Below are 24,838 nucleotides of genomic sequence, written 5' to 3' on the forward strand. Positions count from 1 at the left end.
AGAAAAACGATACTTTGATTTAATAAACTATTTATTAGTAATAGAAAAATTACTCGCAAATACAGTACATACAAAGTGGTAAGATCAGCTAACTTTACGTTCAAAGGCGGCGATAAAAAATCCATTGGTGCAATCTATATCCGAAACGGTCCGAATACAGTTTTCGCCAAAGGAATACTCCGGTAAACCAACACTAGTCCAATTTTTGAACATTTTGGGGCAGTCGACCAATTTAAAATTGTGCGTGTAGGATAGAGCCTCTTCGACTACTTTTTCATTTTCTTCGGCGTGTATCGAACACGTGGAATACACGACACGCTTTACAAACGGAAAATCGGTTAAAGCGTGGCGTAATAGTTTGCCTTGTAAATTAGATAATCCTTTTAGTCGTTTTTTCATAGGCTTTTCTTCAGTTTTGTTTTCTTCCTGATCATTTCGAGTCAACATACCTGTAAATAGCAAACACCATTACGGTAATTTCTGTATTTATTGATATAACAACGACCTACGGGCTATGCTTCGCAATAAGTTCGAGTCGAGTAAATTTACCAGTTCCCGAGCAAGACGGATCCAGCAGGATATATTCGATTTTCGAACGATCTAGTTTGGCTAGAAATACATCGGATTGAATTGGAGTGACGCATTTCGCTTTACAACGACGAACCATTTCTTTTAATGTCACAAACCTAGTCTTATCTCGTTCTACCGCAAAAATTTTCCTATTGAGAAATGTCAACGAGTAACATACAATACGAATAGAAAACGACTACTGTATGCAGTTATTGAAAAAAATGAAATACCAACCCTTGATTTTTTATGTGAGCCGCTAAATGGGTAGTTTTCATTCCTGGAGCAGCGCACATATCTAATATCGTAGATCCGGGTTCGGGAGATAAAACACGCGTAGCCATACAACTAGCCTGTAGGAATACACAATTCACGCCATTTTTAAATAAATCAACACGTTTATGGTCCATCCACTTCACATATTACAAAGCAATAGACGTAATACGATAAATTACCTTATCTTGTAAAACAAAACTTCCATTACGGTACATATTATTCTCAGCGAATACGGTCCCGAATGGAAAGAGTAACACTTCTTCCATGTGGTAGTCTCGAATGAACTTGGCGTCTTTCAAATTTGACTTTATCAACTCGATATAGTCGACATAAGTCTCGGGTGTTCTCAGCATAGTCCAAGCATTTTTCTTAAAATAATTGATGACAGCGTCGGGACGGTGTTGAATTGTGTTTATTCTAACGTATCGAGGCCGCCAAGCTAAAAATATGGAAGGAAATTAAAATTATGACAAATTAAGGAGGGAGCATTTGAACTTTTCGTAATGGCAAAATACAAACAAGTCTGCAAGCATTGCTCGTCGTCGATCAACTTGTCCGATTCCACGGCTGACGCAAGTATTTCTTTGTACTTCATAATTGTTTGGACAGGTTTAGAATCACCTTGCAGCAATTTTTTTCCCCACAGCAGTTCGGTAACTAGAATGGCTGCAAGGTTTTCATCCATATTTTCTTCTTTCGTTAAGATTTTCGTGTTTTTGAAAATATCTTCGATGGTTTTATCGTAGCGCATGGTTTTCGAGACCAAAGCCATGATGCCTTTTTTATTCTGAAATCAGTGAATCCGAAAATGAAAACAAAGTTCAATTGAAACATTCGTTATTCATTTGACAATAATTGAACGCATACCGGGTGTTTAATTTTATCGATTACACTTTTCACATTATTGCCGGCCTTCACTTGGGTCAATACGACTGCCGCAGATTTATATAGTCTGGGGACTTTAATCGAATGCTTCAAGACGGCATTAGCCATGCCAGACAACATGGGTCTTTTACTACAGTATCGACTAGAGCGAACAACTTATGAAAATTACAAAATTCAACATTCACATTTCACTAGAATGTACCACAGATCTCGTTTTTTGAAAATTCATTCAAATTCTACGGTCTCCATTATCACATCAACAACAACAACATGTGATAAAAAATTCCAGTTTGCCATGTTCGAAATTGAAATCAAAAAGTGCTGAGATTGTTTGCAAAGTTATCAACACTGTTTCAAATGGTTACAGTTACGGTTACGGTGAGAGCCGATATTTTGTAACGGTTTCGGTTCCGAAGGTCCCGGGCTGAAGAACGGACAGACCAATTTTGATTTGATTTTTCAGATTTTTGATTTTTAATTTTGACATTTGATTTGACATCAGACTTTTGAGAATTTTAGATTTTTAGCTGATGGCTGATGCCTGATGCTCAAACAGTAATCAGTCATCAGTAGTTCATCACTCATCAATCAATTCATCATAAATCAGAATTGACAAATTGAATTGAGGAATGGGACTAATGGGCTTTGGGCTAATGGGAGTAACTAGTAACTAACTAGTAAGTATAAAGGTTAAAGCCGACAAAGCCGATAAAGGAAAGGATAGGATATGGATATTGCAATCAAAGTTCTACGTATTCGGCGAAATGGTCAAAATTTCTCACTGAAGAAGTGTCCCTCGGGCCTTGACACAAATGGACGATAGATTCGGACTCGGCAAGCTCGAATTGGTCGAAAACGACCCTTTACTCGACCTTTTTGAAAATCAAAAAAATCCTAAAAATGTAAAGGGGTTAGTTTTGGCCTTTGGTTCATACATTATTTTTTTTGGAGGAAAAAAAACTTTTTGTTGCATTCAATCGAGCTGAAAATCTGGTTCGGGGGATTTATTGGGACGGCGAATTCATTGCCGGCGTCAGATTGTCACCAGAGCGCTCCATTCTCTCGCAAATAGCCTTTTTTGACATAAAAAATGACCCGAAAAAAAGTTGTCGAATTTAGCATTTTTAATCGCGTTTTCTCACTAATTTCAGCACGCTGAATCCGAAAATGACGTTTGTTTTGCGATCCGATTCGTATTCGGCGAACTAGTCGCAATTTCACACTGAAGCAGCGTCTTTCGACTAAAATGGACACCAGATTCGGACTCGGCTTGCTCAAATTAGTCGAAAACGACCCTTTACTCGATTTCTTTGAAAATCAAAAAAAAATCCAAAGGGGTACGTCTACGTTTATACATTTTTTTGGGAAAAAAACTGTTTGTCGCCAATTGACTTGAGAATAATGGGGTATGGAAGTTTTTTGAGATAGCGAATTCATTTCCGGCGTCAGATTTTTTTCATTTTCATGCTCCAAAAATGAGCCAAAAAAGTTGTGTAATGTTGTTACTGGGGACAAATTATGTCAAATTTTCGTTCTCGTGAAGAAAAAGAATAAATATGTAGCAATTTTAAGATAACTATGTATTACAAGGAAACACTTCCGAGATTATACAAATTGAAATTTTAAAAAAAGTTGCATTTCTTACAGTTTTACGCAAACCAATCGTGGTAACTCGGCATTTTCGCACCGCGTATTTTCCCACTCGCAACAATTACATCATTTTCTCAACATACTCGTAAAAATAGCAATAAAATGAATCTACGTAAATAATTAAACGATTCATTCTTGCTTTCTGCTTTCTCGTTTAGTTTGTTTTATGAATACTTTTTTCCTGCGTTCTTTTTCTTTCTTTTGTCGTATTTGCTCGGTAATTTTAATACTTTTCTTATATTCTTTGGCACGATTTTTCACTTCACGTCTTTGCTTTCCTTGCTTATCTTGATAATTAGTTCGAACCATTTTCAATAACGACGAAACCTGAAAAATAATTTTATTTAAATAAAATATTTCGAAATGTCCTTTCGAACAAGTACGAACGAATAATATCATAATGAATGTACCTTAACATCGTGTGCGTCTCTAACCACCACCAGTCTATTTTTCGTATCACTACTCGGTCCAACTTTCGCTGCTTTAGGTTTATACTTATAGGGTAACTGACTTTGAAGACGTTTTGGAATTTTAATTTGTTTGAAAACTTTTTTCTTACGATGAACGTCCTATCACAAAAAACACATTTTTCAATAAGAAATCCGGAAACGTGAATCATAATATTCGTAGTCGTACAAACAGAGTGCACAAATGAATTTCGTCAATTTTCCTTACCGAGTATAACGAATCTATCTGTGGTTCTACTTTTACACCATTTTCTCGTTTCAACTGTCCGGCGGTTTTCATACACAACCACTTGTTTTTCTCATCAGACGGACATAAGAGCGATGTAACAGGATTATAAAATTTCGGAACATCCACATTACACCAAGTACGACAGAACACGATATCTATTTGGAATGAAATGAAACATTATTTTCTATAGATGTGATAAATTGACAGTATCGTCACGAAAAAAAATATACATAATACAAACCGCTAAGTTTGATCGCGTCTTCGAAGGTAGCTCTGAACACTCCTTCAGGTTTACTACAAGCTCGTTTGATTTGACCCCTGATACCGGATACAGTTTTTATTTTGGCGCCTTCGAACTTGGCAACTTCTAAAGCCGAACTGAACATATTCTTGATGTAGGCAGTTTTTCGATAAACTTTCAAAGGTTCTCCGACTAATTTTAATTTCTTAGTAATCTGCACCGATTGATTGGCATCTACCACTGTTCCAGTGGCGATGATACGAAAGCCTTCCTTTGAAACAAAATTAAAAATACATCGCGATCTTCGCAAGCAACAACGGGGAGAAGTAGTTTTTTTAATTTTTGCATACTTACTTGTTTGGTCGATACGTCTTGAATTGCAAGAAAACCGGACCCTGGCTTCGTCAACGGACCCCAAAAGTTGGCCATACAAGTGACATGTTCCGGCGTGTATTTCAGCATTCTAAAAATCGAGTAAATTATGGTAAAGTGCGACATGATCGAATGAAATCCATACAGTAGAAAATTGCGCATACCGTTGTCTAAAGTTATCTTCCAGTTTATAGTAAATAGGCAACGTTTGAAATCTTCGCCATCCCAATGAAACGATGATCGGATCCTTGGTTTTCAAAATTTTGTTATACCATCTGTGCTTTTTGACGCGAGTCTGCGAATTTTAAAATTGTAAATGACCGCCTCTACGATATTCGAAGCAATACGATGAATTCAAAAAAAAGGTCAGTAAATACTTACATTTACATATCCTATATTCTCTTCGCCCGTTTGTAATCCACCCACAATTAACGGATAAGAAGCATCGAAATGAACGACTAATTCGCAAGGTAATCGTTCTAATTCCATTCTCACGTACATTCCAGGCCTATAACCTTCCAGTTGAACACGGATTTCATCGTCTAATCCTTCAAATTCGACTTTATTCAACTAGGAAAAAATAAACACCGATATTTGAATCAAACGACGGGGAAATAAACAAAAAGGCCATTTTTGTTCTGCACTTACTTCGGCCTGCTTGGAAGCATCTTGTTTCATTTCGTCGTAATAAGAACCTCCTTTATCGGGGTCTTTATCGTCGTATTCAGCGTCGAATTTTTCTTTAAGCCTACGTTTCCTTTCTATCAATTCAGCTTTGTCGAGTTCACGTTTTGGTTTTTCTAGAAATCACATAAAGGGTATTACAGTTGATGGTTCAGACAGAACGGCAACTTTTTCTATGCATAAACATTATACCGGTAACTGGTGCCTTGGTTTCTTCGCCTGAGAATTTTCTACCAGATTCTAAATCTTCAAAATCTCCGAATAATTCGTCTTCTGAACTTGAATTATTTTCATCGTCCAATTTCAGTAACTCGTTAGCATCTTCCGAACTATTCCATTTACCAGTGATGAAATAATCTCGGATAGTGTCGCAAACCTACGAAATACATGAATATTAAGTAGAAACTGAAATACCACGCAGAATGCATAAACAAAGTTACACGGATCACATACCCGCTCATCCGACCAATTTCTAACGTAAGAAATAATAAACCGACTACAGTCTTCCGAATTAAAGGTATCTTTTTCTTGGAGAAGTTGTTTCTTTTTTGCGCTGACTACCTTGAACAGTCCATCGACTCTTTCTTCATCTTCGTCATCGTCTTCTTCGTTGTTCAATTCTTTAGAATCTATTTCAAAAATACGCGCGTTATCAATAAATCGCAAATACCTATGAACATGAGACTTGGCCAGGTAATATTACATACCATATACCAATCTCCATAGATTGGCGGACGTGTTTTGCCTAGCTACGAACGCATCGGAAGCTTTTTGCGATAGGTTAGTTTTCCACTTTATATCATCTTCGTCATCGTCGTCGTCGTCGTCGTCGTCGCCATCGTTATCATTGGAAGCAAATTTTCGACTTCTGAAAGCTTCATTCGTATTGGCAATTTTCTCATTTTCTTTCGTTTCGTCTTCATCATCACTTTCGGTGTCTTTTAATTCGTCTTCATCTTCTTCCACATCTTCATCGTCATCGTCGCCTTCATCATCATCATTATCGCCATCATCGGCACCATTTTCACTACAGCTGTCTTCATCGTCATCGTCGGATTCATTGGTAAAAATTACCTTTCGTCTTGTTCTTCCATCTTGTTCGATGTTTTCGAAAGACTTTTCATTGTTTCCATCACTGTGAAAATTGAAATACATACATATTACACGAATGAATTTACCACAAAAGACAATGTTGAAATAATAATATCATTACTCTTTGAATTCACGAGAAACTATGGCATCGGCGTTTGAAAACAGCTGTACTTCGCTTTGTTCCAGTTTAGCATCCAACGTTTGTTTCGTATCAACTAGTGAAGACACAAATTCTTGTTCAGGTCGTTCTTCGTTGGTTAGCTGAAAAATTGATCGTGTAAGTCAAGATTATCCGACGCAAAACAGCAGTAGGCTGCTAAACAGCCCGAGCGGAACAACTGCTACCTTCTTATGAGAATGACTTCCACCCAGTTCAACGTACACCGCGTCTTTATCGTAAACTATACCACCGACTCCGGAAAATGGAGCGTAAATCAATCTTTCTTTATCCACTAACGCGCGTTTCTTCAATTTGTCGGGTAAAGGGCAAGGATCAGGAAGAAAACAAATATTGGAAATTTTGGAATCGCCGCAGCCTAACGTAAAATTCGATAATTAAAACCGGTTGGAATTATTAAAATAGTGACTAGTAGGTCGATCTTACTGAGGTACCTGGTATATGAACGCTGTTATTCTTATTTAAAGGTATTCCCCGTACATATCCGTATAAACTCACAGTTCGATCGCATTTAGGATTTTGACGAATCAATTCTTGAGACGTCAGATCCTCCATTCGATCAACAACTACGTACGAGTGAGATGTTTGCCAAGTCAACGGACGAAACTTCATGACCGAAATGAACCTCGACAGTCTTTCGATTTCGTTTCGGAGATATTCTCCCCGTAGGATACCAGATAAATAGAAAAGTTTAGCACCGGCGTAAACTTCGGTCCAAAACCGATGTTTTAAAAGCTTCTTGGTATGTTTGAGTGTTTTGTTATTTTTGAACATGTCCAAGTGAGTGAGGATTCCCATAATTTTTGGCATCCCGTGCACCTGTTCGAATAAAATAACAAAAATTATATCAGTAAGGACTCGTATTTGATTGAAATATCATTGGAAAAAAAAAGATGAAAAAAAAAACGTAATGCAAACCTGACAAATATTCAAGAATTCGAATATTTCCATTTCGAAACCAAAAGAGCCATCGATCATTAGAAATACCAGATCAGCAATTTTTGAAATATCAATCATACTGTTGATATCGTTATTACATTCGATAAACGTTATTCTTCTACGTTTACCTACAAGAACGAACATTTTATAGTACTTCACAATAATATGTATTACGATGCATTTAAATTAGAAAATATGGAAAATTGAAATAATTTACCCGAAACGATGGTCACGGGTCCTTTAATGGTAGAAAGAGGTTGTCGAGTGAAGTTTCTAATCAGGCATTTCATCAAAGTACTTTTACCAACTTTCGGCGGACCAACGATTGCAACAACAATAGGAGGTGGCTCGAGAGGAGTGCGATCAATTAGAGGAATGTGTTGTTTCTTGGTGTCGAGATCTTGATGACTATAGTACGTTGAAATAGAATTAATAGTCGAGAAATGAACATGGCGTATTCGAAAATACTGCTCGAATATGTGGATACTAACCGTCTGAATTTCCTTTCCGCTCGAACAGCCGAATTGATCGCGAAAGCTTTAGGGTTGCGTTGCCTGGCAGTCAAGTTCTGCGCGTTAGGATCATTTTTATTCTTTTTATCGGCTTTTCTTCCTGCGAAGTAAAATGAAAAGGCACAAATTAGAACTCATTGCGAACACTGAGTAAGTAAGTAATGATAAAACGAACCTGCGCGAGGTTTACGATGTACTTTTTTGACATCGCTGTCCATATTCTCGGCCGGAGCAGCCATGGTATAAAATTGAGAATATTACTATCGCAGAAGTATTCCAAAAATTGATTTACAACTTCAAATTAATTCTCTTTTTCATGATTTTCAACGAGCGGCGTGTTTTCAGCATTGCCTTATCATATCAACATGACCATGTGTTGATGAAATTTTTTACCAAACCAATCAGAACGTCTAATGATAACAATACTAAAATACGACCATTTCGTTGGTTGAAGTCTACCACTTTTTTCCATTTCGCGTCATATGATTGGTTAATATGGATTGACGTCACGTGTGTTGTTATCAGTTTTTTTTTGCAAGTCGAAAATTTTTTTGAAACTTGGAAATTTTTCTTTTCTTTACCCCCACGTCCCACGTTTAGAGTGCGAAAGTTCTTGTTCTTTCAACCGTTTTTCTTGATGTTATAAACAGTAAAGTAAACAGCAGATACCTACGATTCACAAATTACTTGGTAATGTCCAGTGTATGTTAACCGTGGAGCTTGCGTTGTACTGAAATCACAAAGGTAACGATGAGATACGTTTCGATAATTTGCTGTACATGATAAACCATTAGCATAGTGAAATTTTAACCATATGCCTTTTATTACTTTAGTTTAGTAATGTGTCGAAATTCAAACCAACGAAGTTCAAAGCGTTCGAAATGAACAGAAAACTCATACGGTCTATCTACCCGCGTGATGTAATTCGTCGGCATTCTTGCATCTACAAACAATCCGACAGCAAGGAAACCGGCGCCGGTCTTCCAGAATCAAACATCGTGATCTCGAATGTAAATAATGTTTCAGTCGAACCCGACGTACACGTGCCTTCTTCCGAAGAAGCAGTCCAGACTGATGATAATTTTCGAACTAACAGTTTGAACATTCAGATGCTGTCTCGGTCACTTTTCGAACAAATTTTCGGGCAAGTTGAACGTAAAATTAATCGCGATGAAAAGTTGTTACAGAAATCGTTAGACGAACTGAGACAGCACGGTTTACCCGGGCCTATGCAAAAGTTACCGGACGTCGATTTGAAATTACCAGAAATTTTGAACGGCGACATCGAAGAGCATTTTTACGAACTCGGCAGGCAGCAAAGCGAACCGTATAAAGCTTTGACCGACCGATTGTTGAGTCCTATTCCGCAGATGCCGTCGGAATGGAATTTTTGCGCAGGTTGGACGAAATACGTCGATGGGAAACCAGTAAGCGTCGACTACCCGGAAGAAGAAAGTTTGATATTCGACGTGGAAGTTTGTTGCTCGGAAGGCGAAATTCCGGTTATGGCGACAGCGGCGAGTCCTACTCACTGGTATAGCTGGGCGAGTAAAGATTTGTGTGCGAAAAGAAAAGCCATCAATAAGAAAAAAATGTCCAGCTACTCGACCGACGATTTGATACCGATTGAAAGTGCCGCGAACGTTAGAGGCTACAAATTGGACGACAGGTTTTCGAAACCGAAAATAGTGATCGGCCATAATGTTTCGTTCGACCGAGCCCGAATCAAAGAGCAGTACTGGTTGGAGAAAACTGCGCTCAGATTTATCGATACGATGTCGTTGCACATTGCCATAAGCGGCGTAACCAGTTATCAGAAATTAATGTTGAAAAGCGGCGCCGCTCAAAAAGAAGCGTGGGCGGAACTAACTTCTCTAAATAATAGTTTGAACGAAGTGCATAAGTTTTACTGCGGTTCTTCGTTGAAAAAAGAAGAAAGAAACGTATTTGTGACCGGATCGTTGAAAGACATTAGAGACGATTTCCAAAGTTTGATGACGTATTGCGCCAACGATGTCGCAGCTACCCATAAAATATTAACGCATTTATGGCCCGAATTTTTAAACCGATTTCCTCACCCGGTTACGTTGGCTGGAATGTTGGAATTGAGCGTATGTTATCTTCCGGTGAATCGCAATTGGCCTACGTATATCGAAAATTCGCAGCAAACGTACGACGATATGAACGTCGAGGCGAAATTATTACTGTCGCAAGTGGTAGATAAAAACTGTCAATTGCTCCACAACGAAAAGTATAAATCCGATTTGTGGTTATGGAGCGAAGACTGGCAATTGAAACCGTTCAAATTGAATAAAGCGAAAACGAAATCCAAGAAGAAGACTGAAACTTGCGATAAGCACGCTGAAGAGACGAAGAACAATCAATGCGAAAGCGAAAAAGACGAAATTGGATTCGATCAGGATAGAATCGAAAAGTTACGAACTCGATTTTCAGAGTTACTTCGTACGGGTGAACGACTACCCGTGAGGATACCATATTTAGCTGGTTATCCGCAGTGGTATCGAAAACTCTGTTCGCCTCCGAAGGCTGCCGATTGGAGTCCGGGTCCGCAACTAATCAGTACGTCGATGAAAGTAGTTCCTAAATTGCTCTCGCTTACCTGGAATCATATGCCCTTACATCACCTTAAGGAATCCGGCTGGTGTTTCATCGTTCCTTATCAAACTGACATAAGTTTTGCTGAAGCGGAAGTCGCCGTATTTCCTGTAAAAGAATTTGTTCGTTATTATTTAAAACTGAAAGAAACCGACTGTATTCGCGATCCGTCGATAGATGTGGAGAAAATTTGCGTAAAATTACGACAATATTTGAGTGGCGGTGGTGGTGGGGAGAGCATCAAACTGACGTGTGGTTTGAAAAAATTACCTCACAAAGACGGAGTCGATTTAAACGTCGGAAATCCTCTGGCTAGAGATTTCGCCAACAAGTTTTCAGACTCTGAATTGAAAAGCAATTGCGAAAACGCGGTAAAAATGATAGAAATCAGTCGCCGACTGTCGTATTGGAAGAATAACAAAGATCGTATCGAAGGTCAGTTCGTCGTATGGCTGAAAGATGAAAATCTACCGAGCAATTTACGATCGTCTCAAAGTCACCAAAAACTAGGCGTCATTCTGCCCTCGGTGGTTGTCTGCGGAACGCTTACTCGAAGAGCTGTCGAATCTACGTGGATGACTGCTTCGAATGCGAGCGACGAGAGAATAGGTTCGGAACTGCGAGGTATGATACAAGCGCCACCCGGTTACAATATAGTCGGCGCCGACGTCGACTCGCAAGAACTGTGGATCGCTTCGTTAATAGGCGACTCGTATCAAGCGAAAGAGCACGGTTGCACGCCGTTCGGATGGATGACACTGAGCGGTCAGAAAGCCGATAAAACCGATATGCACAGCGTTACTGCCAAAACCATGGGCATCTCGCGTAACAGCGCCAAAGTGGTAAATTACGCGAGAATTTACGGAGCCGGCGAGAAATTCGCGAATAGGCTTCTGAAACAGTTTATTCCCAATATTGAAGACAGAGATGCCGCGCTTATCGCTCGTAAAATGTTGCAAAATACCAAAGGCAGACGAATTTACGAATTGAAACCCGACGTACTGGCCGAACATAAACACAGAACCTTCACATTGGCCAACGCTCGACAGCTGTGCATGCTTTATAATAAATCAGTCGACCAGCTTTTTCAGCCAGCTAAATGGAGAACTGGCAGCGAGTCGGCGATGTTCAACAGCTTAGAAGAGATCGCTTGTAGCGCCGAACCGAGAACGCCGTTTTTGGGTGCTCGTCTTACCAAAGCGTTAGAACCGACAGCCCACGACGATCAGAAATTCATGCCTACCAGAATTAACTGGGTTGTTCAAAGTAGCGCGGCCGATTTCCTTCATTTGTTGTTGGTCTGTATGCGTTGGCTAATCGGTCCGAAGATTCGATTTTGTCTCAGTTTCCACGACGAAGTGCGTTACGTAGTGCCGCACAATCAAAAATACCAAGTAGCTTTAGCCTTGCACGTTAGTAACTTGTTAACGAGAAGTTTCTGCGTTCGAAGATTAGATATGTGCGACTTGCCGCAGTCCGTTGCCTTTTTTTCTTCCGTCGAAGTCGATACCGTGTTGAGGAAAGAATCGACGCAAGACTGCATTACGCCGTCCAATCCTCACGGTTTGTCCAAAGGTTACGCAATACCGCCCGGAGAGTCGTTGAATATTTTGGATTCAATTCGAAAAGCTGACGGAAAAATCGGAAACGTCGAACCAAAACGTACTTGACCTTTAAGAATACGAGGCAAGTTGAATTCGACAGCGTGTATACTAACATACGTAGGCTAAGTTTTACAAATAACGAGCCGCATTTGTTTTATTTATACTTAGTGTAGCGTTTAAAATGTGTTAATTTTGTTGTTACTTTCATCGGTTCCTTTTTTTTTCTTGGTTTCAGTTTCAAAATGTCGAGTTGTTTAAAGAAGAAACACGTTATGAATGAGATTTTAAGCGGCGATGTAGAAATCAAAGACGGACATCAATTAGTCAAAGTACTAAAAACTCAGGGTAATCACCTGTACGAAGTTCAAACCACAGATAATCGCCAATTTTTAGTTTCAATGCCATCCAAGTTCAGAAATACAATTTGGATAAAACCCGGTTCTTTTGTGATTATTGAATTCATCGCCGAAGGCAATAAAGTCAAAGGAGAAATTGTAAAAATTTTATTGAAAGAACACGTTAAAGAAATGAAGAAAGATTCACGCTGGCAGCAAGAATTCGACATTTTTGAACAATCAATATCGAACGAGGATAATCAAATCAAATCAACGAGTTCTTCGGAAGAGGAAAGTAGTTGAAGATTGATCGATTTGAAATAATTTATATGTACATTCTTATTTGTATTTCTTTCGCGTTATTCATGTTAATTTAAATACATTTTTGATTTTTTGTACTCGTTCTGGTTTTATTCCATCAAACAGTTTTTATAAAAATATTCGTACAAGTTGAAAGCGGAATCAAAATCAATCGTGCTAGCCTTCGACAACCGATTTCTCGTTACTGTATCGTAGACAATTCATTTTCGAAGAGTAGGTAAAGAGGAAAAGATCAGCCGATTCACCGTGTCGAATAGAGTAAAAGCAACAGCGACGAATTGTTTAATAAATTTATTATTAGAAGAACTTATAATTATAAAACTTTTACGAACGTTATGAATCAATTTGGAAAAACAGACGGAAATAGCGTCAATACTTGAACGAACATGCTCAAACAACGTGTAAATATTTTGCTCTAGAGCCGGTTTTATTCTGAGAATCCAAATGAGTTTCGTATATAACTTTCATTTCTTGCGGTAATCTTAAACATTCGAACTTCAATTTTTTCCTGCAAGAAAATCCAAGCATTAGATGAGGGTAATAGCTCGCAATTGAAGATTTAATGAACCAAATTTACCCGATCTCAAGTATTTCATTTCTTTTGTCCGCATTTGCTGTCCATAAACTAATTTTATCCAACTTACGAACATTCACGAAAGCGCCACATATTTCGTCGCTGAACTCGTCGAAAGATTCTCCAATCATAAAAAGAAGCTAAAATGGAGAAAAACCTTATCAATTAAGTAACTAATTGAAAATTCGAGAATCACACCTCTTACCAAATTAAGCCATAAATCGTGTAAGTCATTTCTATTCATTCTGCCATCCATATTCAACAGCCATCTACCTCCTTTTTTATTATGATCGTCTTCCCACATAGGTCGGATTCCTTTTTTAAACAACGAGTAGTCGTTTCCCGCGGACAAACTAGTCACAGGTTTGATGTGATTGAACAAACTGCGCAATAACAAACCAACGAGAACATAATTATCGTGAAATAATGCAAGAACGATCTTCACCCGCGGAATCGAATTAGCAATGGAGTCAATTACCACCAAAAATCTTCTACAGTGCTGAATGTGTAAACTTCGTGTAAATTTTCTAACCAATCCTTATTTTTATTATTGTCGTAATACCACAGCGTCCACTCGTGCTCCAAAGGGTGACTCACTGGAGTGTCGATGGGTAAATCATTGATCGACTTCTTGATTGAGTCGTTTTCTTGATCTTGAGCAACCTGAAAGTTCGAAAACAAAAATCTTACAGAAACTGACAGATCGGCAGATTATATTACGTTAAGTAAGGTCGTATAACGTTACCTCCATTGCGTAAGATAAATCTCTCATCAATAAAATAGAAAACGAGAGAGAAATGAATAATTATTTCAATTTTCAACCAAAGTAAAATAAAATGATTGATAAGATCTCATCTCACCGATACCATGTTGGATGTTGGTTTTGCTTTACTTCGCTTTACTTTCGTTTCGCAACATGTTCGCAACGTCAAAAAAAAGCAAAAGTCAGATTTTTGGCTTTTATGATCGCTTTACAATACTACAGTCATAAAAACGTAAAACGGAACCGGATCGTAACGATATCTCACTTTTGCGGTCTCACGCCTCATGCGATCTTGGCGTGCTGTGACGAGAACAGAACGGAACGAAACAAAATTTTACCGTTTACGGTTCCCCTTCCTCACAGGTCACGTAACATTTTCGACAGTTTCGTTTTCGTTTCCTTCTTTTCTTGTGTTTACTATCCATCATTATCATCACACATCACTCACAATTAAAAAAATTTAGTATCTATGGATAATTTTTTTTCATAATCACATAATGTTTGAAATGTTTGAAAGAACAAAATAATTATTATTGATTTAAACTAATTAGTCTGAAAATTAATTGTAAAATTGTTTCAAGTGTGATTCGGGTCGCATGTCTGTGTACCTCATTCGACGTGGAGTGATTACTTGAATATTTCTTTCGATGTGGTGTTCTATAAATGTATTTTGGTGGTATTCAGGAATTTGACGAACTTAAATAATTGTTTCAATTATTGGTTGTAGTTGGTAATACAAATTCGTTTTATAATTACATTTAAAGAAAACAGTGAAATATTTTTCATCAATTGGACGTTTCGATTTATCCATTTCCAAATTCCAGTGTATTAATTTAGAATACAGCCAAGTTTTACCTCGATGTCGGAATCGTTATGTCTCATACTACTAAAAAATGGGAGGTTTTCCCTGGCAGGAATAAATTCTGCCTTGATGGGCGTATCATTATGGGTCCAGATGTCACGGTGTTTTACATCAACGTATTTTTGATCGTGGGTACTACACTTCTGTTTTTAATTTTTGAGTAAGTACCAACATATTTTGGATTCCTATTATTCGTGTTGTAACTAACACTAATCTGAACTGTTGATTTTTCTACAGTTGTCCGTATTTAACTAAAGAAATAGGCATTTATATTCCAATCATCACGGTGATATTTTTCGTATTTGTCATGTCAACGCTCCTTCGAACCAGTTTTACTGATCCTGGAATAATACCCAGAGCTACTGCTGACGAAGCTATGTACATAGAAAAACAGATAAGTAAGTTTGATGAAAAATTTCTTTGAATTTAATTGTTGCGTTGGGAGAGATCGATGAAGATCGTGTGGTTTTGTAAAACGTGTATTTTGTTTTGTAGAGATTGCCTCTTGCGGTGAGATGACTGCCGAACGGCCTCCGCCCCGAACCAAGGAAGTTATAATCAAGGGTCAAAGTGTAAAACTGAAGTACTGTTTCACCTGTAAAATTTTCAGACCTCCGAGAGCCTCCCATTGCAGTCTCTGTGATAATTGCGTGGGTAAGTTGATGTGTCTGATGCATCAGTGTGTATCGACGTTATCATTTTCTCCTTTTCCGCTAGACCGAGATTAATCGAATGTTCTTGGTGTTTTTGTATGATTTAGATCACTTTGATCATCATTGCCCTTGGGTCGGCAATTGCGTTGGCCGAAGAAATTACCGCTATTTTTATTTATTTACCGTTACGTTATCATTTTATATTGCATTTGTTTTCATTTGTACCTGTACTCATCTGTATCTCTGTGAGTATGTCTGTGTAGCCGTAATTTCGGATTTCGTAGAATATTTTCTAATAATTTTGTTACTCTTTACATTTTCAGTAAGTGAAAAAAAAATGATGGTCGAAGCAATCGCTGATTCTCCAGCCAGCGTTGTTGTTATTTTGATTACATTTTTTAGTTGTTGGAGTGTTTTTGGGTTAGCCGGATTTCATACGTATTTGGCCGCTTCTAATCAAACAACTAACGAAGATGTTAGTTCTACTTTTCTTTCGTTTATTCATTTTAGCAAAACGAATGTTCTGCTTTCATTACATATTTACATCTATGCTGTTTTTTTTAACAGATCAAAGGCTCTTTTTCTAACAAACGAGGAGGTTCCAGCCGTAATCCATATAGTTTTGGTAATGGTTGTTTGAATTGCTGTTACGTGTTGTGTGGGCCATTTCCTTCGAGTTTAATCGGTAAATTAATCATAAGCGTAGCATTTCTTTACTCCTTTATTTTATTGCTCTAATAAAGGATGCTTTAAGAATTCAGAGAATGTATAACGCGATATATTTATACTCGATTCTGTAAAAAATGCATGGTTTGTTCGTTCTATTTGTTCTTAGATAGCGAAGGTTTTGTCATGCCAGATTTTGTTAATAAAAGCATAATTCACGAAAGACAGCCAAACAAGTTTACAAATACTACTTACACGCCAGCGAACGTCAACGGATTACCTTTTCAAATAGTAAGTAATTTGGGACAAACGGTATAAATTTTCTGAATAAAGTAAAGTACTCGGATATCACGTTCTTATTGTCTTATTTCAGAACGGTGTGAAATCGCATCCAAACATTAATCAAAATGATACGAAGCCACATTCTTCTGTGATATCCAACCAGCAGCTTGGCAACAGTTCCGTTCAAAAATCATCACCTCCTTTATCATACGGTTTGTGTTACGATAGTAGAAGTACGAACGCTATTAACGATTCTTCCGACGCGCGTAAAGCTAGTTCATTGGTTATACACGATCGCAATACTTTCAGTCGACATAGTGTACCGTATTCGAAGTGTAGGACAGAGTCTAACCGACATCGATTGTCATTGCCAGTTAAATTGGTGCCTTATTCTTTATCCGAGTATTACATTTCTTCTTCTTCGTTGAACGAGCATTACTCCGTTCGTAATGGCATAAAGCGGGTAACTTTGAATACAATGGCCTTAGTATCATCGAGCGATGCTCGAGTTCATAATAATTCTCGTGTTTCTAAAAAATATATCAAAAAGGAAGTGACGTAACGAATGAGTTAGAAATTTCCTATTTCTGGTAAGAATTTTTTTTCTTTCATTCCGACACATCCCATTAATTATTTATTTATCAAATGTTATTTTATACGCTTCCATTGGCGCCAGGGTGTTACTTCGCAGGTAATTTTAAAACATTACTGGTAGGAATAGAAATATAAATTTTGATCGTATGTACGTTAGGGTTCGCACTCGCATTTTTATACCCGGTGAGTTATAAATAATTTTCTATTTGCAGGTGTGAACGAGAAGAGTACGTCAATTAAAAGTAGATCTATTGAAAGCGATATCAACAGAACTGAACACGTTCGGCTGCAAAACATCAACGAGACTGCTATCGATGTATCGAAAATTGATTTAGATTTGGACGACGTTGAAGCGTTGAGTAGCGATAAAAATGCGCTTTCATTGGTGCCGCTGAGTGCGAGTAAATTACAGTTACTTTACGATACAACAATGATCGAATCGGCGCTCGATCTTGATTCATTAGAAGAATCTACTTCATCAATAGGCGCTAGTAGTCATGTTGGTTTGATCAAAGGCAAACCTACGCTTTAAGTAATTTTGGATTATAATAATTATATAATAATGCATCACGTCAACACCGACTGAAGAAAACGCATATACGTCAGAGCTTTTCAGTTTTATTTGAAATGCTTTCTTTAAAAAAAAAAAAAAAAAAAAAACGTTTACCTACTTTCATTAATTTTTTGTTGCTTCTTATTAAGCTCGCTTTTTTGAACTTGATTAAATCGAAGTATTACAAGTTTGGCCCATTGAATATCTTCTCGCACTGTGTACAATTTACCCAATTTTATTTAAAACATTTGAAAAATTCGTAACGTTTTCGTGGGGCTGAATTTTATATCGAATATCAATTTTGAATGTGAACTGTAAATTGAATCTGATGCATATTATAAGTTCATCGTTAGAGCGCACTCTCATTTTAGCAATGAGGCAAGATGGTTTGTTTTCACTGTATACGTATTGTAAACGTCACCAGATTCGTGCATTTTAACATCGTAATTTTCCGTAACGCTTTTCCTTAATACATACATATGTACCTACCTATTTATGTATTTGTGATTTATACGAATATTTGAAGAGAGCTTAGCCATTGACTCATTTACATTCTGGTGCACCGTCGTCGTTCGAGATCTCATCAAGATTCTTTACTGCCATTAACTATTCGTTTTATTTATTTATACTACGTACGTGTATATTTTTAAAAATGAAACGTGAATTTACTTGTTAGCCTAAATGGTGTTTTCGGTTGGGCTGAAGATTGTAGAATATCGATTTCTGTTAATTTTATGAAACCGCAACCCAGTTCGTACTGTTGATATTTTTAATTCGTTTTATAAAAAGAAATGAGTGATGTTACCTGGATATCGTTTTAACTTTTGTTTTTTGTTGGGTAATAAATAATGATAATAAAACTTGATCATAAGCACGAAATTTTGTAATATTTTGCTTATTAATAATAATTAAAGAATTGAGGAAAATTTTTACGTACTGATAAGCGGCGTGTTTGCTTTACCATTATTATGTAACGAAACCTGTCTTTCCTGATGAATAGCAAAGTGAGCTTTTGCCCCTGATCGAGTAATGTATGATTTTTTCGGAGAGCTTTTGCAGCTCAGCACTCTGGGAAAACTCAAAATTTCGGTACCTTTCCCATTGTTTCTCGACAGTTTGTTTTAGGCGGAGATCATTGATGTCTCGCCAAAATCGTTCTTGTTGCTTGAAACTTTTTGAAGGAAAGGGTGCGAACCCGAACGTCATTTCTTCCAAGTTTCGAAGTTCATGGCTTATCCGAGAAGATTTTGGACGCGGTTCCAGACTCGGATTTGGCATTTGGCGTTTGAAGTAGGTAATCGAACTTTCGTTGTTAAGTGTTTGGACTTTGAGGGAATTATTCGAGGTTCCGCCTGGGGACCTTTATGGAAACTCAGGTCAAAGCAGTGGACACTGTCTAGAAGTGTCAGGTGCAATACCATTTGGATTTGGGTTCTTATGAAGTACCTATTACCTAAGCGTTTTATAAAAGCACATTTCGAATTTCGATTGAGAAAGTGAAAACCGAAAAGGCTGCTGACCTAAGCGATAACTGAAACAGAAGCTGAAACTGATACGATTCACTTTTCCAATACGTTTCGGGTCCGAAAATAAACGCGAACGTACTGTCCGCTTTGCAGAAACCTGATGCGCAAGCGGGATTGGATTATTTGTACCTGTTAATTTTTCACCTTGATGGCTGTTTATCTTTCTCAACTGTGTTGTGTTTATGTTCAATTTTTTGTTTCTGCTTGCCATCGGTGGGTTGTATTTGTCTCGCGTTGTGTTGCGAATAATTTTTACCTTTGCTGTGTATTCAAATTCTGTCTGAAGCCATCTTAAAGCCTTTGGGTTTGAATACTGAACTTCGCATTGAGAGTAATTTGTTAACCAGAGCGGTGCCTCTGGTCGAATTTTTTTCCGCCAGTGTCGTATGCATTCCATAAAGTACCAAGGAAAAGAATTATATCAGGTAACTAGTGGAATTGTTTTGCATAATTTTAATTTTCGTAGTCGAGCAGTTATCAGAATGCGATAATACATGCATGAATTTCATCCAGAAATCGACTTCGTAAAATTGATGAATATCTTATCAGTTTTATGTCATAGAGCGCGAATTTTGCAAGTTTCCTTCCATAAAACTGCGTCGAGAATTGCTGTATTGATTTTTTCAAGTTCGCAACATGACTGAGGTTCGCAAACGTCGAAATGGACAAGAGGATGAAGCTGATAAATTGATGGGCGACGGTTATCAGGTAACGCATACGACTCGTGCACAATATGTCGAGAAATAATTAATTATTCTTCTGCGTTTCACATCGGCGTATCGTATAGTGTAGATTGTATAGATATTAATTTATAATGACTACATTCCAGGCATCCAGTATATCTGTAAAACGTTCAAAAAATAATAAGAAGATTTTTAATATTTATCACAATAATATACGTCGATTCAAGAGTAGAAATTTATTAAATTCTGTTAGGAATGTTTCGTATTTAAGCTCAAAATCGCAAGCGCTATGCTGCTTGTGTCGGGGATACGTTGTTTGTCCCCATCGAAATGGTAATGCGGTGAGTACCTACCTACGCAAGATGAATCAAATTCACTAAATCAAAAAAACACCGCGAAATGCATGATATATTTTCTGAAGCAAGCGCTAATCGGTGAAGGATCAAAGCATTCCTAAAGTTTGGTATTTCGGATCTGTACTTTTTACATTTCGCGTTTTTGTTGCACGGATTTTGGCGGTTCTCTAATTTATCTACCTAAACGAGGAAAACTTGGTATTGCGATTATAATGCTATAATTTTATTTCTTTCCGTCTTAGGTACAATGTTTTTTTCTTAGGCTTATTCACTTTCTCGATTTTAGTGAAAAAATTAGTCGTCGCGTGCTTGATTGAAAATTTTGCATATTTCATTGTTGCAGCGAGACGATGTCGACTCGGAAGAAGATAAGAATATCGATTTATCCAATACCATACCTTCGGGTACCAATAAAATGCCGCTTATCCTCGAATCAGTTTTGAATGGTTTATCTGATCGGTGAGTTGAATGTAACGGATTGATTGAAAATGTATATTGTATGTACATATGTATGTATATCACCTCTTTTTTACAAACATATTCGGTTTTGTACTTTACAGATGGAGGAATTGGATAATTAGATTTATATCGACCGTGTTACTAACGGTGGTGTTTTTAATGATCATTTATGGAGGACCTTTGGCACTGATGATAGCGGTACGATTTATTTTTACTACTGTGTATTATCCGTCGCTGCTTTTTCTCGTACTTATTTTAAACGTTGAATAGGTGTAGTACATATATAGTCGCAAAATTCGAGACGAGCGTCAGATAAATTGATTTTTTCAAATTCTTGTAAGGTTTCCTTTTGCGCGCGCGTAGCGCACACATACTTATTGTACGTGTATCTGCTTCGAATTCGTCGATTATTTTAATTTTCATCGGTTTTCATTTTTCAGACTTTGGCCGTACAAGTGAAATGTTTCGAAGAAATTATCAACATTGGCTATACTGTTTATCGAATCCATGGCCTACCCTGGTTTCGGTCTCTTTCGTGGTTCTTCCTGTTCACGTCCAATTACTTTTTTTACGGCGAAAGCTTGATCGATTATTTCAGTGTCCTGATAAATCGCACGGTAAATGAGATTTTATTTGAAGAAATCTCGGATGAATTTCGTCTTTTTTCCGTCCATTTATGACCGATTTTTTTTTTTTTACTTACAGGACTTCCTGCGATTTTTAGTAAACTACCATCGTTTCATTTCATTTTGTTTGTATATCATCGGATTCGTATGGTTTGTTTTGTCACTGGTACATAAATATTACATGAAACAGTTCTCTTTGTTTGCCTGGACTCACGTCGCCCTTCTAATTGTGGTTACCCAAAGTTATTTGATAATACAAAACATATTCGAAGGTTTGATATGGTCAGTGTCTCTCTTACTTGATATCACTGTCGGAGATATTACGTGAATTATAACTCGAGATGTACTTTGTACTTGCGTATGTGCCGATGTAGGTTTATCGTTCCTGTTACTATGATAATCATTAATGACATATGGGCTTACATATTCGGATTCTTTTTCGGACGCACCCCTCTCATCAAAGTTTCGCCGAAAAAAACGTGGGAAGGATTTATCGGGGGTGGCTTTGCTACCGTGTTTTTCGGAGTATTGGTGAGTCCATCGTAATGATTGATATTTTCCCATTCTTTTTAATATTTATTTTGCTACGTGTGTGTATTTGTAATTTTGTAGCTGTCGTATTTCCTTTGCCAATTTGAATTTTTCATTTGTCCGATCGAATTTAACGAAACTTTGGGTCGTACGACTATGGATTGCGAGCCATCACCTTTATTCCGGCCGCAAGAATACGCTCTTCCGCAGTTTTTGTCGTCAATTTTGCAAGTGGTAAATTTTACGAAGAATTTGCGAAAGTTTAATATGGGTACTCGTCAGCTTCGAATAATGTTTATGGTTATTATTTTAGCTAAGATTGAAAAAGACCATTACAGTACAGCCGTTTGTGTTACATTCGTTTTCGATGTCTTTATTCAGTTCGGTAATCGGACCGTTTGGCGGATTTTTCGCTAGCGGATTCAAACGTGCATTTAAAATCAAAGTTAGTAATACGCGCCATACCGCTTTTACGTGAAAACATTCTCTTTCGTCGCTACGAGTTTATTTCAATCTGTTTTTCAGGATTTTGGAGACGTCATTCCGGGCCATGGTGGCATCATGGATCGATTCGATTGCCAGTTTCTAATGGCCACGTTTGTGAACGTTTATATTTCTAGTTTCATTCGTTCGCCATCTCCTCAAAAGCTCCTACAACAAGTGAGTATCTCACTCGTAGTGTTACTAGGTTTACTCCTCATTTGTTTTATGTTATGTACTAACGACTGTTGTTCCCCCTACCAGGTATTCGCGTTGAAACCGGAACAACAATTGCAATTGTTCTACGCTTTGAAGGAGTCATTGGAAAATCGAGGCATATTGAGTATTCGTCAAGATTAATTTTTTGTTTTGGTTTTCAATTGTTTTGCTTTTGATTAGTTATTACGTTTCGTTCTTGTATTCTCTTTTTTAGGCGGCTAGTTTAATTCCTGTCTTTTTCCACGTCTGTGTTGCTTTTAGTGCTCCCGAAATAACGAGAAAATAGATAAAACTCTTTGAGAATTCGTTAGAAATTGATTTGCGAAATGCGAATAGAAATGGTGCGAATTAATTTCATTAGAGGTGAATTCATTTTTTTTTTTCCAAAACAGGTTTTCTAATAAACATGTACTTACATATGCGCTGAAAATCGTGAACCATTTCATCGGATGTAAATTTTTCATTAAAAACCCACGATTTTTTACATATCGAGTACGTTGTTTGCATTAGGTTCTAGTACTGTTCGAAATAAGTTCAAAAGCTTATAAACTATCGCTGCTACTTTTCATTCATAATTGATTCTCTCAAGTTTCCTTTCTGAGATATCAAATTTTTGCTATTTCCTATTCATTTTTTCGTTCCTTTTTAAATGTATATTTTACGCAAAATTTAAATCATTTCGTTCGATATGTAGGATTTAGCATTAATGTTGATCGTGTAAGTGTATAAAATTCTTCGTGTTGCTTGAATTCGAAGTAACTCAGGAATATTTCGGTTACCTATTTTGAAGGGGAAAAAACATTGTTTTTGTTTTGTCGTTTTAATAATTCAACGAGCATTCCAGTGCAACGCATTTATTCTATCAGTCTTCGGTGTTTTCATTCAAAAAACATTATTTAATCGTCACTACTTTTGAAGTAGGTAGAGTACTTAACTGTGAAAATAGGTGACATTTAAGTTAGAAATTCGTACATTTATTTCCATTACTTATTGGATTTTTCATTTAGAAAATATATCAAGGTGTTTCAGAATGAACTCTTCGAGAGTTCGTTTACATTTTTGAGCATGTAGCAAATTTTATTCCGTTTAGTTACTCTTTTTTTTTTTTTTTTTTTTTTTTTGAATTACATAGGTATCTATGCTTAGTTGGTTGAGTGCGCCTTATACATATTTTGTTTTCCTCGTTTGTTTATACCATTCCACTTCGAATAACTTAATTTTAAAAAATTAGCAAATTTCTCTCGTGATCGTCTTTTCTTGTAAGCTCCTGCATGTGTCGGGTGTGATTCGTGTCTCGATCAATTAAAATGTTGTAGGATTCATTGAAATTATCTTCGTAAACTAGTCATTTATGTTTCTGTTAAGTTAAAGTTTGTTTAATTAGTTATAAGAATTTTTTGTTTTTCAGAGGGAGGGGCGTTTTGGGATGTCTGTGATTACAATCAGCTCTGATTGCGAGTGATGAGTAGTTAGGAAGGAGTCGTTTTTACTTTTTACTAAAACGTCATATCTAACCGAATTCTGAAAGAATAGTCATTTTATGGTTAAAATTAATTATACCTATGACTTTAAATGTTGTACTAAAGAAAATTAATAAATGTTTGAGGTTGACTCGGTTCGTTTTCATTTTTTTTTTCAATCGAATGTCGGATGCGGAAAAATGTTACATGTGTACCTCTACCTCTATGTAGGTATATTCAAATTTATGGGCTTAGTTTTCACTTGGTATTTTTGCTAATAACAAGCGAGCATTTATGCATCATGTAGGTATGACGTATGTAAGTGAACGAGGGAATATTCATAAGCAGACGTGAAAAGAGTTCTTGAAAAATGGGAAAATTACGCAAGTCGCATACGTCGAAAATGAAGTAGCCTAATCAAGAAGTGAAAACAGATTTTTCAGTTGCATAAATATGCTCAGAATTAGGTACATACGAATGTACATTAGATGCCTACTGTACCTACTACTTATTAGAAAAATTACGTGAAAATGAATAAATTAAATTGAATTATCATTCAGCCCTCAATGGAGTTGGAATGGAT

General features: G+C 37.1%; 7 protein-coding genes across 11 annotated transcripts; 4 read left to right on the plus strand and 3 right to left on the minus strand.

The window, feature by feature from the left end:
- Positions 1 to 13: 13 nt before the first annotated feature.
- On the minus strand, positions 14 to 1,848 carry Nsun5 (Nop2/Sun-like domain containing protein 5). Its single transcript, XM_065353706.1, has 6 exons — positions 1,711 to 1,848; positions 1,363 to 1,630; positions 1,023 to 1,282; positions 805 to 920; positions 550 to 719; positions 14 to 449 (listed from the first exon to the last, which is right to left on the minus strand). The coding sequence occupies exons 1-6, from the start codon at positions 1,846 to 1,848 to the stop codon at positions 85 to 87; spliced, it is 1,317 nt and encodes a 438-aa protein (XP_065209778.1). The 3' UTR covers positions 14 to 84.
- Positions 1,711 to 8,453, minus strand: LOC135838110 (ribosome biogenesis protein BMS1 homolog). The gene is made up of 18 exons (XM_065353678.1): positions 8,268 to 8,453; positions 8,072 to 8,192; positions 7,798 to 7,988; positions 7,560 to 7,708; positions 7,076 to 7,460; positions 6,809 to 6,999; positions 6,585 to 6,724; positions 6,079 to 6,506; positions 5,825 to 6,000; positions 5,564 to 5,747; positions 5,336 to 5,487; positions 5,069 to 5,257; positions 4,852 to 4,982; positions 4,670 to 4,778; positions 4,316 to 4,586; positions 4,054 to 4,229; positions 3,789 to 3,947; positions 1,711 to 3,705 (listed from the first exon to the last, which is right to left on the minus strand). The coding sequence occupies exons 1-18, from the start codon at positions 8,329 to 8,331 to the stop codon at positions 3,508 to 3,510; spliced, it is 3,414 nt and encodes a 1,137-aa protein (XP_065209750.1). The 5' UTR covers positions 8,332 to 8,453; the 3' UTR covers positions 1,711 to 3,507.
- A 169-nt stretch (positions 8,454 to 8,622) lies between these two features.
- On the plus strand, positions 8,623 to 12,686 carry tam (DNA polymerase gamma, catalytic subunit tam). Its single transcript, XM_065353679.1, has 3 exons — positions 8,623 to 8,836; positions 8,926 to 12,394; positions 12,548 to 12,686. Exon 2 carries the CDS (start codon positions 8,974 to 8,976, stop codon positions 12,376 to 12,378), a length of 3,405 nt encoding a protein of 1,134 aa, XP_065209751.1. The 5' UTR covers positions 8,623 to 8,836; positions 8,926 to 8,973; the 3' UTR covers positions 12,379 to 12,394; positions 12,548 to 12,686.
- LOC135834204 (probable RNA-binding protein EIF1AD) lies at positions 12,555 to 12,950 on the plus strand. The gene has a single exon (XM_065348042.1). It carries the CDS (start codon positions 12,555 to 12,557, stop codon positions 12,948 to 12,950), a length of 396 nt encoding a protein of 131 aa, XP_065204114.1.
- A 294-nt stretch (positions 12,951 to 13,244) lies between these two features.
- On the minus strand, positions 13,245 to 14,445 carry LOC135838130 (eukaryotic translation initiation factor 4E-like). The gene is made up of 5 exons (XM_065353715.1): positions 14,288 to 14,445; positions 14,021 to 14,205; positions 13,748 to 13,925; positions 13,546 to 13,682; positions 13,245 to 13,476 (listed from the first exon to the last, which is right to left on the minus strand). The coding sequence occupies exons 1-5, from the start codon at positions 14,312 to 14,314 to the stop codon at positions 13,359 to 13,361; spliced, it is 645 nt and encodes a 214-aa protein (XP_065209787.1). The 5' UTR covers positions 14,315 to 14,445; the 3' UTR covers positions 13,245 to 13,358.
- Positions 14,446 to 14,767: 322 nt separating this feature from the next.
- Positions 14,768 to 18,794, plus strand: app (Palmitoyltransferase app). 2 transcript variants are annotated; one of them, XM_065353705.1, is made up of 10 exons: positions 14,768 to 15,035; positions 15,130 to 15,327; positions 15,405 to 15,565; positions 15,663 to 15,821; positions 15,928 to 16,065; positions 16,144 to 16,295; positions 16,388 to 16,505; positions 16,656 to 16,777; positions 16,860 to 16,980; positions 17,575 to 18,794. In XM_065353705.1, the coding sequence occupies exons 2-10, from the start codon at positions 15,179 to 15,181 to the stop codon at positions 17,892 to 17,894; spliced, it is 1,440 nt and encodes a 479-aa protein (XP_065209777.1). In that variant the 5' UTR covers positions 14,768 to 15,035; positions 15,130 to 15,178; the 3' UTR covers positions 17,895 to 18,794. The 2 variants fall into 2 exon arrangements, with proteins under 2 accessions (XP_065209777.1, XP_065209776.1); XM_065353704.1 differs by having other exon boundaries at positions 14,768 to 15,327.
- Positions 18,795 to 19,598: 804 nt separating this feature from the next.
- On the plus strand, positions 19,599 to 24,406 carry Cds (CDP-diacylglycerol synthase). Of its 4 annotated transcripts, none has more exons than XM_065353699.1 (12): positions 19,599 to 19,866; positions 19,955 to 20,149; positions 20,271 to 20,465; positions 20,824 to 20,939; positions 21,041 to 21,137; positions 21,380 to 21,556; positions 21,645 to 21,847; positions 21,940 to 22,096; positions 22,178 to 22,330; positions 22,410 to 22,541; positions 22,622 to 22,756; positions 22,841 to 24,406. In XM_065353699.1, exons 2-12 carry the CDS (start codon positions 20,078 to 20,080, stop codon positions 22,934 to 22,936), a joined length of 1,533 nt encoding a protein of 510 aa, XP_065209771.1. In that variant the 5' UTR covers positions 19,599 to 19,866; positions 19,955 to 20,077; the 3' UTR covers positions 22,937 to 24,406. The 4 variants fall into 4 exon arrangements, with proteins under 4 accessions (XP_065209771.1, XP_065209770.1, XP_065209772.1 ...); XM_065353698.1 differs by having other exon boundaries at positions 19,991 to 20,149; XM_065353700.1 differs by having other exon boundaries at positions 20,004 to 20,149.
- Positions 24,407 to 24,838: the final 432 nt, after the last annotated feature.

Source organism: Planococcus citri, chromosome 2 (assembly GCF_950023065.1).
Source record: "Planococcus citri chromosome 2, ihPlaCitr1.1, whole genome shotgun sequence".
NCBI lineage: Eukaryota > Metazoa > Arthropoda > Insecta > Hemiptera > Pseudococcidae > Planococcus > Planococcus citri.

What these genes read in the sequence shown, in the direction of transcription:
- Nsun5 (XM_065353706.1), bottom strand. Translation starts at nt 1,848, where the DNA reads ATGTTGTCTGGCATGGCTAATGCCGTCTTGAAGCATTCGATTAAAGTC. An exon ending in TCGATAAAATTAAACACCCG is followed by an intron (nt 1,631 to 1,710) that starts GTATGCGTTCAA and finishes CACTGATTTCAG; the next exon opens with AATAAAAAAGGCATCATGGC. An exon ending in TCCGTCTTGCTCGGGAACTG is followed by an intron (nt 450 to 549) that starts GTAAATTTACTC and finishes TGCTATTTACAG; the next exon opens with GTATGTTGACTCGAAATGAT.
- LOC135838110 (XM_065353678.1), bottom strand. Translation starts at nt 8,331, where the DNA reads ATGGCTGCTCCGGCCGAGAATATGGACAGCGATGTCAAAAAAGTACAT. An exon ending in GAAGTCATTCTCATAAGAAG is followed by an intron (nt 6,725 to 6,808) that starts GTAGCAGTTGTT and finishes TCAATTTTTCAG; the next exon opens with CTAACCAACGAAGAACGACC. An exon ending in AGACGCGATCAAACTTAGCG is followed by an intron (nt 4,230 to 4,315) that starts GTTTGTATTATG and finishes CATTCCAAATAG; the next exon opens with ATATCGTGTTCTGTCGTACT.
- tam (XM_065353679.1), top strand. Translation starts at nt 8,974, where the DNA reads ATGAACAGAAAACTCATACGGTCTATCTACCCGCGTGATGTAATTCGT.
- LOC135834204 (XM_065348042.1), top strand. Translation starts at nt 12,555, where the DNA reads ATGTCGAGTTGTTTAAAGAAGAAACACGTTATGAATGAGATTTTAAGC.
- LOC135838130 (XM_065353715.1), bottom strand. Translation starts at nt 14,314, where the DNA reads ATGAGAGATTTATCTTACGCAATGGAG. An exon ending in ATTTATCTTACGCAATGGAG is followed by an intron (nt 14,206 to 14,287) that starts GTAACGTTATAC and finishes TCGAACTTTCAG; the next exon opens with GTTGCTCAAGATCAAGAAAA. An exon ending in AATGAAATACTTGAGATCGG is followed by an intron (nt 13,477 to 13,545) that starts GTAAATTTGGTT and finishes ATTTTCTTGCAG; the next exon opens with GAAAAAATTGAAGTTCGAAT.
- app (XM_065353704.1), top strand. Translation starts at nt 15,179, where the DNA reads ATGTCTCATACTACTAAAAAATGGGAGGTTTTCCCTGGCAGGAATAAA. An exon ending in GTACATAGAAAAACAGATAA is followed by an intron (nt 15,566 to 15,662) that starts GTAAGTTTGATG and finishes TTTGTTTTGTAG; the next exon opens with AGATTGCCTCTTGCGGTGAG. An exon ending in ACGGATTACCTTTTCAAATA is followed by an intron (nt 16,778 to 16,859) that starts GTAAGTAATTTG and finishes GTCTTATTTCAG; the next exon opens with AACGGTGTGAAATCGCATCC.
- Cds (XM_065353699.1), top strand. Translation starts at nt 20,078, where the DNA reads ATGACTGAGGTTCGCAAACGTCGAAATGGACAAGAGGATGAAGCTGAT. An exon ending in TTGAATGGTTTATCTGATCG is followed by an intron (nt 20,940 to 21,040) that starts GTGAGTTGAATG and finishes TGTACTTTACAG; the next exon opens with ATGGAGGAATTGGATAATTA. An exon ending in AACGTGCATTTAAAATCAAA is followed by an intron (nt 22,542 to 22,621) that starts GTTAGTAATACG and finishes TCTGTTTTTCAG; the next exon opens with GATTTTGGAGACGTCATTCC.